Source organism: Macrosteles quadrilineatus, unplaced genomic scaffold, assembly GCF_028750875.1.
Source record: "Macrosteles quadrilineatus isolate MER2022 unplaced genomic scaffold, UCM_ALF_1.0 Scaffold_5__1_contigs__length_97177068, whole genome shotgun sequence".
NCBI classification, from domain to species: domain Eukaryota; kingdom Metazoa; phylum Arthropoda; class Insecta; order Hemiptera; family Cicadellidae; genus Macrosteles; species Macrosteles quadrilineatus.
In genome coordinates this window covers 26903477-26924954 of record NW_026542598.1, presented here as the reverse complement: position 1 = coordinate 26924954, position 21478 = coordinate 26903477, and the positions used below count along the sequence as shown (strand labels likewise).

The 21478-nt window shown below is 36.4% G+C and overlaps 1 protein-coding gene across 1 annotated transcript; it reads left to right on the top strand.

The window, feature by feature from the left end:
- Positions 1–1123: 1123 nt before the first annotated feature.
- LOC128993963 (activin receptor type-1) lies at positions 1124–21354 on the top strand. Its single transcript, XM_054418108.1, has 9 exons — positions 1124–1217; positions 3904–4118; positions 5070–5289; positions 5894–6123; positions 6752–6966; positions 7839–8061; positions 9161–9348; positions 9739–9964; positions 15808–21354. Exons 1-9 carry the CDS (start codon positions 1154–1156, stop codon positions 15949–15951), a joined length of 1725 nt encoding a protein of 574 aa, XP_054274083.1. The 5' UTR covers positions 1124–1153; the 3' UTR covers positions 15952–21354.
- Positions 21355–21478: the final 124 nt, after the last annotated feature.

Below are 21478 nucleotides of genomic sequence, written 5' to 3'. Positions count from 1 at the left end.
CAAAACGATTTCAATACTAGGTACCTATTTAAAGGTTTTTCCAAAGGAAGAGATACCAGATAGCATACTCACAACTCCGATAACGTACAGTATGGGAAATATTTTATTCGTGGAATGATCAAAAATATTTACTAACTAACGCAATTAATGGCATTATTGTTTTTACACTCATTAATATTCAAACAATGCTAAATGCTCAAAATATGTATAATTTCACTCAATTTATCGCAGTTAGATTAATTATCGTAAGCCTGGAAAGTAACCGTCGATTTCGACGGGTTTCACCTAGTTTATAATATTAGTAAGGCCAGGCGCACACAGGCGATTTTGAGTTGGGCAACAGTTGCCCGACTAATCGGGGGACTGTTGCGCAACTCTCTCGGAGACTCTGAAGTCTAGCGACAGTTGAGCTGGAGTGCGCACACAGGCAACTTTTTAGTCGCGGATATAGTCTTGAGACGTGTTGGAAATACATTCGTTACAGCGTTCCGAATGGATTTAAATGATACAGCCGTAGTATGTGCTTTGTTGCTGAAGTTTCGCGCGCGAAAGAAAAGAGAAGATACTGGGTTCATCCCATATATAGTGAGCGACTTGTGAAAGGACAGTTTCAATGACTTTAAATATAGTCGGCGTCTTCTCAACTTCATCAATTGATTGTTCGACATCCTCATCACGCACACTCATACTTGTAATTTTCTAAAAACTTCACACAACAAGAGAGCAAACACTAGTGACAGTTCTGGCCACGAGTAGTTGAACTCCTGGGGTGAGACTGAGCGACACAGCGACTATTTAGTTGCATGTGTGCGCATCTACACTCGTTTCAATGGATACCAAACCTGGAGCGATAGTCCCGCAACAATTCAGTCGCAGAGCAGTCGCTGGCAAATTGGGTCCGGGAATCGGTTGCAACAGTTGCGCGACTGTCCCCAGACTGTTTCCTTCGTGTGCGCACTCCAATTTAAAACAATGTTGAACATTTTAGTCGGGCAACTGTTGCGCGACTCAAAATCGCCTGTGTGCGCCTGGCCTAAGATTATTTGTGGCTTGTTGGTGGTCACACTGTTTTTGTGGCAGCGATACCGATGGGCGAAAAAAGATTCAGATTCAGACAGAAATAAAACCTTAAAAAAATGTAAAGTATTAGAAAATGGCTCTTGCTGGGTCGGTCTTGTTATTATTTAATTTATTGATATTTATCCGAGGAATTGTTTGTAAGTATTGCACTAAATAATTTTGTTCTAATCCCTAACACCTATTAGTTATGTACAAAGATGCGAATAACTTTAGTTTCGTTATTGTGTACGTCATAGTCTACTTTTGTGTCTGGGCATAAACTTTCTTGTAGGATAGGCTAAGTAAATTAAATAGGCCTAAACAATTTCTAATTTACAACACATTGTAATAGGCTATAGGCTACAACCCAATTTTCGCCCTATGAATACATTTCAGGTTCTACAAACTGAACCTTACAACTGAACCTTTGATTGAGATTCAGCCTTTTCAAATGATTTATTTTTACCTTGACTGAAGTTAGTCTAGCCTAGGCTCATTGCCTTACAAAGTCATCATATTAACTTCATCCTAGGCTTTAGTTTAGTCATTCATTTATCCATCCTATATATTAATAGGCAAGCATGTTTCTCAAAAACTTTTTCTCAGCTTGTGTGCATCACAGGGAGAATCCTTTGCATAGGCTAGGCCTACCTAACTTTTTAAAGTTACTGCATAGGCTACGTAACTTAGAAAGATATTTCCAGTAAGTTAGCCAAGATGTGCAGAATCGCTTTAGGCCTATATATTAAATTAAAATAGGCCAAAAATAAGCATAGCCTATCAAAAGAATTTTAAAGATATAAAACATTAACATGGGCCTTATGGGTTGCCATGCTGATAACAAATTTTTACCCAAAATAACAAAAATATTGGGAAATAAACGGAAAATAAAAAAAATGGAAGAAATTCCAACCACATGTTTTATTTACCGTACAGTGTGGGATGAAAATAGGATAAGTTTACTTTCCTGTTAACCCCTTAACCGCCACGCACGAGATATGCCGGGCGATACTAGTTTTCAGAGCAACCGCCACGTACGAGTTATCTCGTGTTGACGTAATCAGCTGTTGTGTTTGATTTTTAACAGCTCACTTCCCGCCTTATCTCTGATATACGTACGTAAACAAGTTGTTGACAGTGCTGCTTGACTAGTGCTGCAATCTGGTGGATTTTAGTGGTATTATAGGTCAGTAATGGTCCCGATCCGTTCCGTTCGTAGTTTCAGTAAAACTCGTGCTTGCGGAAGCTTACGTAAATGCTTGTAACGTACATTATGCATGTCATTATAATTGTGATTTTTGGTGGTTATTTACTTGGTAGCCTAGTGTTGAATGAGTAGTAAATATTAGTCGTAATGGCTGGTGACATGCTTGAGGATGACGATTTATTAGAGTTGTAGACTTTATTGTAGGCCTAATTTTTATTATAGGCCTAACTCAAGAAACCCCCGAACCCCACCCCCCCCCCAATCTCAAATTTTAGTATCGTTAAAGCTTAATGTTTTTGAAGATGTCTACAAACAATATTGATAACTATTTTCTTTAAAAAAAACAACTGGTACAATTTTTTAAATCACAAGTAAAAATCGTCAAAAAACGGCAAAAATAAGTGGCAATGGCGGATTTTGACTAGGCTACTTAGACGGCGGTTAAGGGGTTAAAGGGAACATTCATTATTAAGTTATCGATGATTTTTTTTCGATAGGCCTATATCGATATTTTTGTTTTACTTCACGATCCGTATCCCTTCTGTTACTTACTTGATAGGCACTTAATTAGTTTACTTGATACTTGATGTCTTCATCCTTGACCGACATTATCAGATAGATTGCGTCAATTAATTACTATTCTTATATAGGTATACAAATTTATACAAAGCTAATCGCCTATTTACAACACTACAAAAACATTGTGGCATGGCGGTTTCGATTAGGGCTTATTTGAATATTCCTCACGGTGTTTTAATATCTTCAAAGTTCAAACGCATTTTTTACAAATTAAGTTAAGAATTAACCTTGTTTAGGCAAAAATAATAGATAGCCTACCTAGCCTATATATATTGGTTTAGGAAATGACACTATTCTAATCTAGAACCAAACATAGCTTACCAAACTTGATGTAACTTAGGCTAAGTTACCGTTTCAATATTCCGTTTGATACATTAACAGAAAAGACTTATGGGGAATAGGCTATCAAACACAATTTTGAAATGTTACAGCAAGTTTGGTTAGTTAGCCTAGGTTAGTTTAGAACAGTTTCATTTCAATATAATGTATTTTAAAATTGTTTGTTGATACTGAACAATATTTATATACTGTATTCTTATCGTAGTTGTCAGCCGATATGTTTCAATTTGTTATTAAGTTTATCAATGTGAAACTTCTCATGTGGCTACATGTACTGCTATGACACTTGGCTTAGAAGCGGGGCCTGGCGATAGTGTGTGACACCAAACTAGATCGCGGCTCGACCGCTGTGGCCATAACTTACGCTCGTGTGAACCTGGTGGAAGCTACATAGGCCTAAGTAACCTAGGCCTACTAAGTTAATTTGAATAGGCTTGTTGGTTTTTACATGGTAGGTATGTTTGTTAACGTTTGTTAATTTATTTGTTGATCAATAGGCCTATCAGCATTTTTGCAAGTAACCTAATTACTTAGGAATAACCAGGAAATCAGGGCTATGATACTCAAGTTAACGAGATGAATATATGCTAGGAGCTAATTGCTCAAAACAAAACACCTCTTGACCCAAAGACAATTTTGAGGTAGCCTATAGAACATGCAGAAGGTTCTTTTACCTCACAATTTGCTGCTAAATATTTTACGTTACCACATTTTTTCAGGTGACTTGGGTCTTCCACAAAATCATCTGATAGAAAATGAAGCAGACTCTCCGGAGGAGAATCTGCAGGATGACACAGGAGACATAGACCTACGCAATAAACTCCACGATCAGATGATTAAAGCATATTCTAAGATTCCCGTGAAAAAGTATAAATGTTATTCTTGTGAGCCGCCAGATTGTCGAGAGGGACCACCCTGTTACAACGCTTTACAGGTAATCTTAATACTGCTCAGCAACCTTAATGCAGTAGGTATTAACAGTAGGTTGCAACTCTCCTCAACTGGGCCATGTCTCTCATTCTGTTACTTCGGGGAGGGGGGGGGGGGATAATTGACAATATTACAAGGCTAAAACAGGACTAGGCCTACTTAAATACGTGAACAACTGAAGGTTGTTGATGCTGTATAGATTTAAGTTATTAGCATTTCTTATTCGCACCACTGTTATTTAACCTAATTCATTATCAAAGGAAAATTTCTTATAGGTACATTTCAACTAGGCTAGCCTATATCAAACTATGTTATGTGGGCTAAATGGAACATCACTTAATCCACATCTTAATCAGTGTTTCCACATGCCTAAAACAAAAATCCCGCTTAGTAGGTAAAAAAATCCTATTTTATAATGAAAAATCCTGTTTTATCCTGCATGAATTTCCCGTTGTGATGTATATGTGATCTTTTTAAAGCGTCATGTTCTACCTTTTTATATGGAAAACAGTAAAGATGAAAATCAGGCGTTAAAGCCAAAAATACTGTATCCTAATCCGAAATCCCGATGATCCTAAATTAATCATCAGTTTCTATGTAGGTAGGTAGATCTCATAAATAAGGTTATGTGATTATGCAAATATTAGTTTGAATTTTCAGTGCTAAAAATATAATCGTAGAAGAAGAAATGATGTCTTGTTTGGTATTGGCACGTTTGGAAAATTATACTCTTTTATTTGGTACCGGTAGCCTATATTTTGTGGTTCGAAACTCTAAATGACATCTCTGCAGCAATCAATAGTGAGTCAACTGATGTGTGGGCTTATGAGATCTAGCAAAACCCGGATTTCATGAGGTTATGTGTTAAAGTTAAAATTTATTTTTACTGATAGTTCAATGTAGATGCATATAGAAAATTGTTTCCTCAAAATCTATGTCTACTTCATTTATACAGTGCTGGAAGTCCCGAGTGCGAGACTCTAATGGCCAGGAGCGAGTATCTCGCGGCTGTACGACACAGCAAGAGCAGGTACCTCTGTACTGTTCTACTCAACATCATCACCATCACGGACACACCAAGCGTCACACTGGCGGACAGTATGCCATTGACTGTTGTGTCGGCGACTTCTGCAACAACGGCAGCTTTCCTCTCCTGCCACCAATCATATATCCAGGTTGGACGTTAGGCTAACTCTTATTACTACCATTGACATTTGTATATTGAAGTATACATGTCACCTATATGGACCAGCTGTAGTAATGTTTTTAATTATTATGTAGGTAGCTGAATCACTCATTAAGTGCATCTGTAGGAATTCCTCTCTTGTTCATTGATATTTTTATAAACTATGGTAAGATAAAAGATAGTATAGTTTTTATAGCACCTGAGCGTTTTTTAAGCTAGAGGCTTGCTATGAAGTGAGGAGGTTCAACAGAAATCGATAATTGACATTAATCTGCCGGTGGCTCAACCCAACTACGTCCACTTTCATTATTAAAAGGACCACAACTTTTACATGAGAATGGAATGATCTAGTTCTGATGATAGTCAAAGCTGCTAGAGATTCAGCACCTACAACACTGTTCATGCTATAATAGAAAATGCCAACAGTTATTAAAGCTTAGGCCTAAAGATATTTTTTTTCTGGCTATATCTAGGTTGAGATAATCCTTTGGATAGTACAACCCATGGATAAAACAAACTATATTTAGTTTTAGTAGATAGTTAGCAAGCAGTGTTGCAGTACAACCAATTAACTCACAAACGTGTATTTACAGATGAGGTGCCAGTCTATTCCGACCACTCGGTGTACATTTGGAAGTTGACGTTGGCAATACTGGGCCCCATCGTGGTGTTGGGCACTCTCGGCTCAGTGGTGATTCTGTTGATGCGTAGACGTCACCGCAAGCGGCTCATGGCGGCCCGGTCGCTCCACTCGGACCCAGAGAGTTACTGCCCCAGTGATGACATGCTGCGGGCCACTGCTGCTGGGGACACCACGCTGCGGGTAATTAGGCTTAGAAGTTGGTTTTTGTCAGTTCCTCTTGTAATGTGCTGTGAAATTTCTGTTGTATAAAGATCTTTAATCATATCAAATATCAGTGGATGAAGTAAAGGATTGTTCCCCCAATTAAACGTAAAATGGATAAACTTTACATGTATAACAAAAGAACAAAGTTTAAAAGCAAAGTTAATTGAAACACTGCAAATTTTCCACTAACATTTTCAACAATGATTTCTGACATAGGCCTATTGATTTTTAGGGACATAAAAAAACCTTCACTACCAACGATACACACGTGCAAGTATAACTGTACAAAAACAGCTTACATCTGCGTCGTGACATTTTGAGACCTGGATAGGTCTAGAACTAATGAGAGAGAACGTTAAAGTTTCTTGGTAGGCTCTATTATTTGTATGGTAGACCATCAGGTTTATTGATGGCTGAGATCCAATTATTATTGTCATCAGCCTTTCATGGCTGGGCATTTCCTTACGATCTGAAAAAAAGAGATTTATTAGTGCTTATACTTTGAATATCATGAAACTCACCATAATGTCCTGGAACTTTATTTTGTAACCTGTGTGAACCCCATTGAATATACATTTGATTGATGATGAATCTTTAACTGTAGGAATATCTGGAGCAGTCGCTAACCTCAGGCTCAGGCTCGGGTCTGCCGCTGTTGATCCAGCGTACTCTGGCCAAGCAGATCTCTCTGGCGGAGTGTATAGGCAAGGGCCGATACGGTGAGGTGTGGCGAGGCATCTGGCATGGCGAGAATGTCGCTGTCAAGATATTCTTCTCCCGTGATGAAGCGTCTTGGAGTAGAGAAACAGAGATTTATAGGTAACTTGCCTTAAAAAAAATGATAAGGCAAATTTGTTATTTTATATAGTTACCATCAGTTGTGTCAACATGTTATTATTTTTTTAAAGCAGCAAATTATGTTTAAGCAAATGAAACCCTTAACTTTCACAAAAAGAAAAATTAGCTAGCTTGAATACAACTTTTAACACCTTGTGTTAGGGTAGAATTGTTACTATGTTTTCAAGGGAAGCTTGGGAAATTGATTTTTAGAATTCACACTGATACTTTGCTGTTGGTTGAAGAGACAGGGTGTGATTAAAAGTGAATCACGAGAGGTTTTATTCATCTGCTGTTACGATCATAATGCAGTGGATACGTGAGGATTGAAAATTTTGTGTTGAAGTGTATACATACCTAACTCCTATTCTTATCATTGCTTTGCAGTGTTCTTTTCATTAGTAATTTGTGGGTCAACTTGCTGTTGTGCTGCTTCTGTTCCTATACATTTATCCAGTTTAAAATTGCACTCTGAAAAACACGGAATGATGGTTCATAATTTTTATTTATTTAGAAGTAAGCTAAAAATGAATCATCATGTCCTAACCTTGCCTCCATAAACAAGCATCTTCATTCAATTTCAATACCAGCCTTGTAAACCTAAGGAAGAGTATGAATGTTGAACTGATGAAAATACTGGCTGACATTTTGAATGTGAAAAAAGCAATCCTTCTGCGGTTACGATTCAACTGAACACCTATGCATTCAACACACAAGTCAATATTTTCACCAATTCAAAGGTCGAAGACCAATTTAAGTTGGTTTTTCTCAAAGACTAAAATTGGTCTGTATACTTAGTGCTTGGAACCCTATCTATTGGCAAAATTAAACCATCATTCTCGTTGTGTCTGTAGCACTGTACTGCTGCGTCACGAGAACATCCTCGGCTACATCGGGTCTGACATGACGTCCCGCAATTCTTGCACACAACTATGGCTCATCACTCACTACCATGCACTCGGCTCTCTGTACGACCACCTCAACCGCGCGACACTCACTCACCACCAGATGATGAAACTGTGTCTGTCAATGATCAATGGACTGGTCCATCTGCACTCGGAGATATTCGGAACTCAGGTAGGCCTTTGTAAAAATGTGTTAGCTGTTGTAGGTTATTTAGTTATCCTTGATAGTCTACTGTTTTCAGAACTAATAGTGTGGAATAGACTGAAAGTTTTTAAATGGGTTGAGTTGTTTAAAGGGAAGACTCTTGGCTAGGGTTGTGATTTTTAGAGTAAAGAGTTAGTAGTTAGCTTACATTAGAAAAAGTCTAGGTAAGCCTTAGTACACACAAATAAAACATTAAAAATGTTGTCCCCTGGTGCACTTTACCACAAGTGTATACTTTTTTGTCCACACTTGACAAAGTTCTTCCTTGGAAGAAATCTGAAATTCTATAATGTCTATAATGTTCTATAATTGTGTGTACTGTGGCCTTATAGGTACTTGCCTATGATTTCACTAATTAGGAAAAACTTAACTTTGTACGAATATTAATAATGTGAATACTTTTTTTACATTTTGTCGGAAAAATTAATCAAGAAAGTAGTTATGGCAAGAAAAACTGAGAATGGGAACCATCGTTTTATTTTTTCTTAACATAGATTCCAAAATTATGTTATAATCAATTTTGGTTAATTAAACACATCATTTAGGTGTTTACATTTAATTATCTAGAGACGGATACTCTGTTGGCCGATTCAATGAACATTATTGTCTGACAGGTGTGTTTAAAATCATGTAATAAAATTACAAATGAACTAAAATCACGTAGAAATCCATCTTTCATAAAAACTAAACAATTATAAAATACAATAGCCTACACCGAGTCTTTAGGTGTAATTTAAATGGTTTGTTTAGTAGTCAAGCAAATATTTTATGTTTGTTAAATAAAAAATATTTTTTTTGTTGCTGCCCTCTGTTTCATTAAACATACAGAATTATGTCCATTGAATTATACAGAAAGTAAGTATGAATAGTTAAAATAAAATCGTTAAGGCTAATATATTCATGAACATACTTACCACGGGATTTTTTAAAAATAGATTGCAAGTTCTCAAAGAAATTAAAGATGCCTAATTGTTCAGGTTTCTTGTATCCACTACAATAGAAAACAAAGTTGTAATAGCCTACATTGTTACAGAAAATATTGATAACCTGAATGATTATTTTGCAGGGAAAACCAGCAATCGCCCACAGAGATATAAAGAGCAAGAACGTGCTGGTGAAGAACAACGGCACTTGTGTTATTGCTGACTTTGGTCTGGCCGTGACCCACACCCAGGCCACTGGAGCTCTAGACATGGCACCAAACCCACGGGTCGGCACCAAGCGATACATGGCTCCCGAGGTGTTGGATGAGACGTGAGTAAAAACTATCAGATACACAGTTCTTTACAACACATTGAAATAAACTTGGAAACATTCAATTTGGTCACTGGTGTCTAGGGCAAAGTTTGTGTAGCGTATTAGACAAATAGCAATGTCAATCAACAAATGATAATCTGTGTCTCAATTTAACTATGTTTTTATTCTAAAACTGGTTACAACTTTAACATAATCAAAGGTAATATTTTATTCAAGAATAAAGTCATCAAGTTATCATAAACTGTTAAATAAACAAATGAAATTCAAATTTACAAATGTATTAAAAACAATCATTTATCAATCAAACACCTTCACATCTAATGGTACGCTTAATCTAAAAAATCTACAAATACATTCAAACTGATAAGTTTTTGTATTTGTTTGCAGGATAAATATGCAGTGTTTTGAAGCGCTGCGCCGCGCAGACATGTACGCTGTAGGGCTCGTTCTGTGGGAGATCGGCCGCCGAACTCTGTGTAATGGAGTGGTTGAAGACTACAAACCCCCGTTTTACGACGCAGTCCCCAACGACCCCAGCTTTGAGGACATGCGCAAAGTCGTGTGTGTAGACCAGCAACGGCCTGCCATTCCCAACAGATGGGCTTCTGATCCGGTGAGTAGGATATTTGGTTTTTATTTTGGATATGTCTAAAAAAACACAACTGTAAATATCAAAATAGGCTAAGGTAATTTTTTTAAATTGTGAAGCTTGAAAATCATTAGGGATGGTCAAGTCTCGAAATTTCGGGAAATTTTCGGGAAATTTTAAATCTCGTTACACGAGACGAGATTTCTTTTTGCCCGAGATTTTTATCGAGACGAGAATAAAAAAAAAAAAAAAATTTAAAAACGCCTGCAGAAAGTCAATGCAATACCCGCAATACAGGAGCGTGTTGTAGTTGCGTTTCCTTTGCGAAGGCGTTCTTATTTAATTAATTCTTCAAATGTAAATATTACTTTAATTATTTTAATAACATTTGAGAAGTTTTGTTAAGTGTTAGCAGTGTGAGGAATGTTTTATTACTATAAAAAAAGTCAAAACAAGTAACTATTTTATAAAAATTAATATTTTATTTTATGATTTATTTTATTATGCTGATGTTTTTTAATAAAAGATTGTAAATATTCTTGCCTATTATCATTATTTTTGTATTTAAACAGTCATCTAACAATGTTACAAAATCAGGTAACAATTCCGAACGTGCATTTCTCGTTGTGTATGAGAAGGGAAATCCCGTCTCGATCTCGTCTCGAAATTTTATGAGAAATAAAAAATCTCGTCTCGTCTCGTCTCGAAACTAAAAATCCAATCTCGTCCATCCCTAAAAATCATTGATAAATTTCTTAAAGTCCTTGCATAATTATCACATAGTACTTTCACAAACCTTTTTTTTGCGAGATAATTTTTGTTCTTAAGTAGTTTTCAAACCCTAAGAAAATGAGTCTTTGTTGTCTCATCTTCACATCCTAGGAGGACATTTGGCTCTGTTCTGGAACCGTTTTCACATTACTTCATGCTAAGACCGTGGTGGCATTATCAATTGGACAACATCCATTGGTGATTGGCGAGAAATCAAATCCGGGACCTTGGGGCCAAATCTCCGTTCTGTCATAATCAAAATGATCAATTGCGTGTTTTCAATGGACTCTCCACTTTCCAAATTTTGAAGACTTTAATAGGTCTACATTGTAAATTAGAAACTAGTTAAGATTTAAAGTTGAAATGTCTGTGTCTCTTAACCCCTTAACCGCGGCCGAAGTTGGCACGCCGCGGTTCAGACGCGATCAGTGGCGCACAATTTAATTACGCTCGCCGATGGCCTAGCGCGGGGTTTTTTCACATTTTTCGTGGTTTTTTAACATTCTGAGAAATCATATGTTAAAAACGTATTTTAAAGCTATTAACTATGATAAATTTTATTATAAACTGTGTATTAGTTTTCATGTTAGCGTAAATAATGATTTAATTTCTTATTTTATAAATAATTAATAATGATAAACTAATAAATAAATAATAAAATATTGTATTATTCATATTTACTTACTGTACGGGTTTTACTCTGTTGTCTGGTCACACAAGCGGATGTAAATATTGAAATCTATATATATATATACACTATGTACAAAGTTTCCTTGACATTTCTTAGAAATTCTTCAGGTTATGATATTCCCTGAAGCACGGCACTACGCACAAGGAAACCGCGCAATCCTGGCACTGGTACCGCGACTCCCGCCTGGCCGGTTCACGTCGCGTTGTGTGACGGCAAACGTAGCACTGGCGTGAGGGATACTCTTTTTTTTCAGTTGAAGGAATACATGACGCCATGACGGGAAATGACGCTGAGTCAATCTTAGTGGTGTATCACCGTGAGAAGGACGACCACCGGTTTTTTGACTGTGGGTCTGAGCTGCCATGTTTTCCTCTAAAAGTTGCCGAACTAGCTCTAGATGAAATTCGGCCAAAGTTGGTTTCTTGCCACTTACACATAAGTATATTGCATGAGAGTTTAGTATTGCTAGATCCACAAAATGTAAAAACAGCTTCTTGTACCACTTTTGGGTGCGCCTTACACATGTAACATTGCTTAGCATCATATCTGTGCGGTCTACGGAGCCCATGCTATAGTTATATTCTTGGACACATTTTGGCTTCATAACCTTTTCTTTTGTTACGTGGTTCACTTTTCCGGATTCAACTACTTTATCGTCATGTTCTGTTGTGATCATCATTACTTCTCTTTTATCTGTCCACCTTACAACCATGCTCGTCCCATCATTGACAACCTCCCGTTCACCAACTAGTAACTCTTTTTGAAATTCAGGCATGCCAATTCTGTCCCATCTAACTGTACCACAAGCATTTGTTTCGTTCAAATGCAAAAACATAAACAGATCAGGACTACTATACCAATTATCAACGTACAAACAATGGCCTTTGTTCAAGTAAGGTGCGAGAAGTGTTGTGACAATCGCACCCGACAAACCTAGGTTTTATTTATTTATTTATTTATTTATTTATTTATTTATTTATTTGAAACAAATTGAAACACACATTTTTACATATCATTTTTCACCATGCTGCAAAAGCCTGACATGGCTTGTCTGCAGCTCATTAAACTAAAGGGAATCAAGTCCAAACTCTTATCACTTCCATCAGTCAGTGTGTGTGTCCTCCTTATCTCTCTAGCCTGTTATCACAAACATCTTGAAGTCCCAAAACTCTTTACAATAAAACAAAAACCTAATATGATTAAAAAAATTGAAATTCTTGACAAACACAATGAATAGATAAAATAATGGAGAGACATGTTGCTTTCTGTGTCATATATCTCAGTTTCTTTTCCAGTGTACACAATCACGTCAAGAACATACCCTGATTCACAATCGCACAAAACATAGGTCTTTATCCCAAACCTACTTCTTTTGGAGGGGATAAACTGTTTGTATGCTAATCTGCCTTTGAACAATAGAAGACTTTCGTCAATACATAAATTGCGAAACGGAATAAAGTTCTGTGAAAACGTTCGCCTAAACATATCGATTAGCTGTTTGACTTTGGTAAGCTTACCATACTGATTTGGCTCAGAGTTGTCATTGAAATGCAATAGACGCAATATTGTGCAATATCGATCTCGGCGCATGATGTTAGGGATAAAATTTTGCTGTAATTTATCAGTGGACCAATAATTTTCCAAAACAATTTTTTTATTGTGTACCATTAGTATGGAAACAGCAATAAAAACTTTTAACTCCTTCACAGTCAACGGTTGCCAATTTTTGAGCCTTGAACGGGGTGTTGGGGCCTGTGACGAAACAATAAAGTCATAGTGTTTATTTGTTTGCTCAACAATAAACTCTAAGATCTCATTTGGGAACATTTTGTCAAAACAATCCACCTCACGACAAGGATCGGGATACATATCTCTACCTACTACCCCACTATTTGTGGTATCATAATCATAATTTACTGGCACAAATGTATTGGAATTCCATACGTGAGGATATTTAGGTTCTTTTGGCTTTCTTTTTGGATTAAGGCTTTTCTTTTTCTTCTTTGGTTTAAATGTTTTTGGTTTAGGTTGTCTTCCTTTTTTATTACTTTGGTTTGGTATATTTCGTCGACCTCGTTTAGGTGCGGAAGGACCAGGATTATTAGGCATAGGGGGGGAATCAGGCTCATCTATCTCCGAACCCATGTCATCTAAATTACGGTTATTGTAATCATCATCTATAAAATTATCATTATCACTTATCTCTGGAGTCGCATCTAAATTAGCATGGTCAAGATCCCCGTCATCACTCATCCATCCGCCATCATCCGATAAGTCTTCACCGGGTCCTAACTCCGAGCTGGGCAGTTCCAGGAGTCGTAACAGTTCGCCATCGGCCATTTCAATCACTGATTATTACCATCAACAAAAACACACAATATTGCACATAAAATCAAAAACAGATATAACAGAAACAACGGGTTTGTATTATAACACGAAGATGCGACGTTATCATCTAAACGCGACAGTAGCAACTAGCAAGTAGGACCTTTGACATTTGACAATGCAGAACACGTGGTGTAGACGTAGTTCCAGAAACATACACTTGAGTGCAGCACCAAATGGACTGTCTATTCTTTGGGTCAATGACCAGAAAAAAAATTAGCAGAAGACTAATTTCAACGAAATGCATCAGCTGAGAACGTCAAAACCGTCTAAACTCGTGCGTCGCGGTTAACGCCACAAGGCTGTTGCACGTGATATTCCGTGCGTCGCCATATCGTATACAGAACACTACCACGGAATAACACGTGTGTCGCGGTTAAGGGGTTAAGGGTTAAACAAAGGCACTCCAACTGCAGCCCTGGAAGTAGTGCTAAACCTGCCACCTCTCGACATCATTGTGAAAGGAGAGGCAAGGATGGCAGCCTACAGAATGGCTTGCAGTGACAACTGGAAGTATAATGCCTCCAGTGAGCACACAAGAATTGTAGTCAAGGTGCAGATGAACACCTTGGAAATGCTACCAGACTACTTGGTGAAGATCACAGATCTAGAAAAACCATACAATGTCAACATTGTTGACAGGGATGCCTGGGACAAGGGTGAACCTGAATACATGAAAAGGAGGATCACTTGGTATACAGATGGCTCGAAAAAGCCAACGGGCACGGGGGCTGGAATATATGGAGTCAGACCCAAGGCGCAGTTCTGCGTAAGCCTGGGAAAAATGGCCACTGTATTCCAGGCAGAAGTTGTTGCCCTGTCTGAGTGTGCGAGAGTGTGTTTGAAGCGCGGTCTTATAGGCCATACTGTATACATGAACTCAGACAGCAAAGCAGCACTAATGGCACTTGACAGTTTTGACTTTACCTCCAAGGCTGTATGGGACTGTCATCAGGCCATGAAAGCCCTGGGAAAGAACAACAGGATCATCCTTAGTTGGGTTCCAGGGCACAAAGGTTTTGCTGGCAATGAGGGAGCTGACAAGTGGGCAAACAAAGGAGCTGAAAGCCCGCTCGTGGGTCCAGAGCCGACGTGTGGCATTGCTTACAGCACAGCACGGAGAGCTGTTCGCCAGTGGATGGGCATAGAACATTCAAGGAACTGGGAAAGAACAGAAGGAAATGCACAGTCAAAGAGAATGCTGCTGGCACCTACAGGTGCGATAGCGGCAGATGGCCTTGGGCTGAGTAGGAAGACCCTGCGGAAGGTGGTTGGCTTTATTAGAGGCCATTGGGTATTCCGTGGACATTTACACAAGATGGGAATTCAAGTTGAAAGCCTCTTATGTAGGAAATGTGGAGAGGAGGAGGAGACAGCATTCCACGTTATATTTATGTGCCCAGCCCTACAAGGTCTGCGCATGAGATCCCTTGGCCTATCGACTGGAGATCAAAGGGAAGAACGGGTCACCATAGTCAAAAGGATCTCACGGCTCACAAAGGACCTGGGATTTGACAAAGAATGAGGACCTGTGAATGAGGGTGCACAATAAGCTGTTCTAGCTGCGCTGCAATCCCATGGTTACTTAAAGCCTGGCCCTCTATTAAAAAAAGGGTTAAACCGGTTACCAGATTTGATTGAAATCCTTGATGGTTAAATAACTTCTAAATAAAAGTACCAACTAGCAATAAACTAGTAATAAAATTGAAAACAGATGAACTATTGCACTATTTTGATAAAAACATAAGAAACACATTTGTCTCTCTTTCCAAATTTAAAAATGACAATAAACCTATTTAATTGAAAATAAATCTTGTAAAATGATTAAAATCATTTATTTTACAACATTATTTTATTATGTAAGCACTTGTGTGTACAAATGGCCTTGGCATTAAGTTTATAGGGATGTTTTCCTACTGAGTATTGTGACAAGGCTGAACCTTTTGTAAAAAATAACTTACTTACTTTGTAAAAAATAAACATGACTTAATTTTAACTACTGTTGTTTTGATGTTCACAGACGTTAGCTGGGATCAGCAAGATAATCCGAGAATGTTGGCATCAAAAGCCAAACGTAAGGTTACCTTCCTTGAGGGTGAAGAAGACTTTGGTTAAGCTTGCGTCCAACGACAGACAAGTTCATTTAGATCTCGATACTTTATAAAACAAGTCACAAGTGACGAGGACTTGACTGTGATTGATATATTTGTTTATGATAAAAATACTTATCATGAAGAGGTTGTACAGTAGAACTCCTAAGGTTTAATCTTGGAATGAACTATTTTTTAGTGTAAAAAAATCACGGGAATTATGGACTTGCAAGGAATCAAACACCTAGTTCAACTGTTTTACTAAAATAAGGGACTTTTGGTAACATCAACTTCCTGGGGTGTAAGGTTAGTGACTCTTTAGTTATAAATTAATTCAGTTTCCCCAAAAAAAATCTTTTGGGGAAAAACTGAAAAAAAAGATTTTACCATAGACTAACCAACACAAGTAGACTTCTCATCCCATTGTACATTTTTTAGCTTGTTTATCGTGTCTAATTCATATTTGGTGACACTGATAGAAAAATCAAATTTAATTCAATTCAATTTCTGGTGTCAATGAAATATTGTTTCTATTATTTTAAGGGTTAATTTCATAATTTGTGCTTTACTGTTTAGTTATGTAAGCAAGGGGTGAATTATGGTTTATATGATTAGATCGTTTTATTTGGTTGAACCAGGTTTTAAATGACTGAAATAACAAGAAACAAATTGCAAACAAAACACGACCTCTACAGTGCACCGGACAGAACTAACAATATAATTGTCTTCAGCTTATAAAGGATGAGAAATCTACTTAGGGAGTATGTTTTATCTATGATTTTACTTTTTAAACTAGCAAATCACTGGGAATGCTATTACAGTAGACTTGCTCTTATTCGGATTATTTTTTACCGGAAATCGGTTTAACCACTACACTTGGCAGAGGTGACATCTCTTTACCCGCACAATTTTTATCAGCACATGGATTTAAGCGGACTGGATGGCAGGAAGTGATGGGTACTGAAACGACCTTTCTGAGAAAGATGGGAAAGTTTGAGACCAGTGATTACGTGTCTAAATACAATGCTCTCCTAAATTCAAGCATAATATTTGGGTTATTTTTTAATAATAATAGCATTTATAATAATTACATATCTTATATCTTTGACTTAATAGAGCTAGACATTCCATCCCCATGTTAAAGCTGTCACCAGTTTTTAAATAAAAAAATTGACAGAATTGAAGTGAGATACCGGCAGATTGTAATGATGTAAATTACTGGTTTCTAAATTATTGACATCGGTTTAACTGGAAAAAGCTATATCAGGCCAGGCTTTGGTTCCGAGGAGAAGAGGGAATCTACTGTATGGGTCACCTATTAAGGTCTAGTCATGATATGGAGAGATTTCATAAGGTGAAAGTAAAACGTTTTCCTGACTTCATCAAGATCCAGTAGTACAAGATTTTAAGTTGTTAGGAGCAAGATACATTATTGTTTCATTTGTTTTTTACGAATCTGTAACCGTAATTCATGACTCCATTACAACAGCTAACTTCACGTAGATTATTGTGGGCTTCACTCACCTTTATTTTTGTCTGTGATGTCCGGGACTCGTCAAAACACACATAAACACACATAAATAACACACAAAATCGTCCACGGCATCAAAGTCCGACGTTTCGCGGAACTCAAAAAAACCACTACACTCCTTTTTTATCATTAATATGAATATCCCCCGCCCCCGCCCGTCCTCCTCCAAGCTCAGCTGATCCGGCAGTCGTGGTTAGGCGTTCAACCCGTGTGCGGGCTAAAAATAGTATATTTCTACCCTGAAGAAGCGGAACGTTTTTTTGAGTTCCGCGAAACGTCGGACTTTGATGCCGTGGACGATTTTGTGTTTTATATATGTGTATTTATGTGTGTTTTGACGAGTCCCGGACATCACAGACAAAAATAAAGGTGAGTGAAGCCCACAATAATCTACGTGAATAATAACACCTCGCCTAAAAGCATGTCGTTCAAAAACAGCTAACTTTTTAAGTTTTTCACCAAGTTGGATTTGTGAATATTATTAGGAGTTCTACTGTCATTTTGGAAATCAAAGACTACTACATCAGATAAGGTGTACAACTTAACTTCCTATGAAAGCTTCTAAAGCTGCATTCTCTTTGATGAAAAATTAACATTTTCGGTATTTTACCTTTTGATGGTATCTAATTTATAAATATTTTTTCTAAAGAAGTTATCTCCAGAACAGCTTCCATAATCCCCCCAACTTTTTGTTCGTATTCAAAACAGGAATATAGTTTTAGTTTTACTTTTACATCTACATACATATCCAGATGTGCAATATTAACTTTTGATATTACAATAACCGATTTGTATGTGTAAAGCTTATGAATTGATTTCATATATCACACAACCTGTTGTCAAGTTTGAAACTGAAGTTGACTCCTTCCTTGTACAGTAAAGGGCTACAGAAACTGTAAATATAATTATTTCTTGTTACTTAGTGTCTAGCAATGTAATTATTGTTATCCTATGTGATTAATACTAATGCCAAGAAACTGAATTTTTTAACTGGTACAATTCAATTTATGATGGTTATCACTTACTTTTGTATCTTTGAGCTCAAAATGTTGATGTGGGTAGTTGTTAGTTATTTTATATACCAAAATGATATCAGCAACAAAACTACAACCTAAATGTGTTTGCAACAACAAATAAAATGGTCCATCCTATTTTGATAATTGGCCTATTTCCAGAGTTCTATTAAATACTGGCCAGACACGGTCATGAATTCGTGGCTTGTAAGACGAAGGGGGGCAAGTAAGTATATGTGTACTTGCCCTCCTTTGTCTAGCTAGCCACAAATTATTTTCAACCTCGACTGTTTAATTTTATTCAACAAATTCAATTGTCAGTTCTGTTGTTTGACTATACACATAGTTTTTGTAAACGTCTCATTTTTTACAGGGTGCCATACAACTGATATTAATACTATTGGTAGATTTAAGTAACTTAGTTATAAAGGACGATTTTAAGACTGTTGTAATATTATTTTATGTGAAGCATAAATGTAAGTAGTCTATGCTATTTTCTTTACATTGTATGCAATTAGGTTTTACATTTAACTATTTATAAAACTAGATATTCCATCCCTGTTTTAAAAGTTTTTGCCTGTTTTTTTTTCAAAATTGTCATAGTTGATGTGAGCCACGGACAGATTGTGCTGATTTAAATGACTAATTTCTTAGAATACCAAGTAAAACTGATGCAACGACTTATTGTGAGCTATAGAAACTGTAATGAGCCGTCAACTATGTCAGCAACATAATTAGGTTGAAAATAGAATATTAGACACTAGCGCATTTTGTGACTGGCTCGCTCAGCAATGTTCTTTTTTAAATAAATATTGCGACAGCTGGTCAATGTAGATGGGATGTTTACTTCAGTATCCAATAGTCAATGGTTTTACTAAAGTAAAAAACTTAAATGTTAACTCTTAAGCCATTTTTAAATTGTGGGTTTATGCTTTCGCTTAACTATGTTGGTTTGGGTGAAATATTTAAGCCTTCATTGATCCACTAAAACTGCCGACTTCAATATGTTACCATGTGCCAGAAGTGACGTAACTGTATGCATTTGAATGAATAAATTGAAATTAAATTACAATCATCAAGTTAATTAAATGTTTAAATACTGGCTGAAACACTTAAAAAATGTTGTATATTAAGTACTCTAGTAGCATTTTATGCATAGTAAACAAACTTGAACATATTCTAAAACCTTTTGTGCCTAGGGATACAAATCCATAGCTAGGCCTATTTATATTATACTAATTGCTTAACTTGATATTTTTTATACTCCACTTTTTCAGCAATCCTTTAATGCATAGGGGGTCAGATACACACACTACATTTGATTTATTTATGTAATGTTCACCATTTTGTTAACACTCGTTCATACATTTTGTCAGCAAAGAAGTTTAATACAGGTGTTGGTATTAAGTAAACGGTATAAAGCTGGTTGTATTGTCAAGGCCTATTTCTGTCTAGTCTAGAAGTTAGGATCCTCTAAAATCAAGTAATGTTTGCATAAAGAAATTTGAAATCATCCTTTTAGAAATCATCCTGGTTAATATCCAGGTATTGTTTTTTTTTCTTTTAGGATTAAATCAAAAGTTTTGTACTGTAGACTTCCTTTTGTTTGGATCCATTTGGTTCAGAAGGCCACCCGTGAGTGACTTGTGTACTCCGCTCAATCTCGCCGCTTTGTTCACAGCCACAAAAACAAACCAGAGATGGAACATACAGTAGAACCTAGATACTAAGAATATCATGGGAGTTATTAAATAAGGTTATAATCAATGTGGACTTGTTTTTAAGGTCTGCAATAACATGTGATTAGGAGTAAAATCATTTCAAGGGGCTTTTAAACGACCCTTGTTATCAAGGGAGACTTGTTATTAAGGGTCTTGTTATCGAGGTTCCACTGTACCTATGCAATAATAGTCAGGAACTTTCCTTAGTTTTTTGGTAATATTGATATAAAACATTTTTATTAAGGACTTTACAGCCGGTCGCCGTTAATATGAAGACAGGATCAGCTTATTTCCCTCGTTTAAAAGTTCAGATGATGTTACAAAAATAATCAGATACCAAGGTATTAAATTATTTCATGCTGTCCGCTGTTAATAGGGAAAAAGGATCAGCGTTATTTTACTTGTTTGAATTGCAGTTCTTGCGTTACAAAAATAATCACATTCTAAGTAATTGTATTACCGAGGTACTGCTAATTTGTAATGCTTGCTGTTAATAGTAAGACGTTATTAGCGGAATAGTTATTTTATTAGTTTGTTTGAACAATTCAGATAATGTTACTAAAATAATAGAGTACTTTTTAACTTCAAACATTGTTGGTGTTTTTAGTTTGGACAAGTGTCCACCACGCTTTCAATGTCTAAAAGTAAAAGAGAATAAATTTGACTACTGCATTACTGAAATTAAAAACTTTATAAACAATTAAATACAATACAGATATTAATGATTATGATGATGACAGTAATGATTCTATCAGAAATGTTTGGTGCTCAATAATATTGCCTTTTCAAAACCTAAAACTCGTGTCAGTACACAGCCATTAATGAAAATACTCAACAGTTACTCAATTTTTAAAGAAGGTAGCCTATATCTTAATTTTGTTTACGGATACTCTAGTTTGGTCTTATGTGCCAGAAGATGTACTTTATGTTGTAGATTTAGGGAACTATATATTTCTCCTCTGTTTGTAAATATTTTTAATAGTACAAAATGTTTAAATGTTATGTATGAGTGTGTCTCTCTTGCCTATAAATTTGTTGTTGTTTTTAAAATTCTCATTATTGCTTGTTTAGTTTATGGTGATATTAAATTTATTTTACAGATTTTGAATTCTGCTTAGTTTCTGTAGGTTTGTCATGATTTTAGTAAATGTAAGGTAATGTTTGTACATAACTAAATAGTACTGACTAAAATAAAACTAGCTCTATTTTTCATCATGATGTGCTATTATTTTCCCTTTGAAAGTCTCAGTTTTACGACATTCGAGGTGTCGTTGAGTATTTACCTTTTTGCTTTTGCAGAAAGTCACTATATTTTTAAATCTTTACCATTATTACT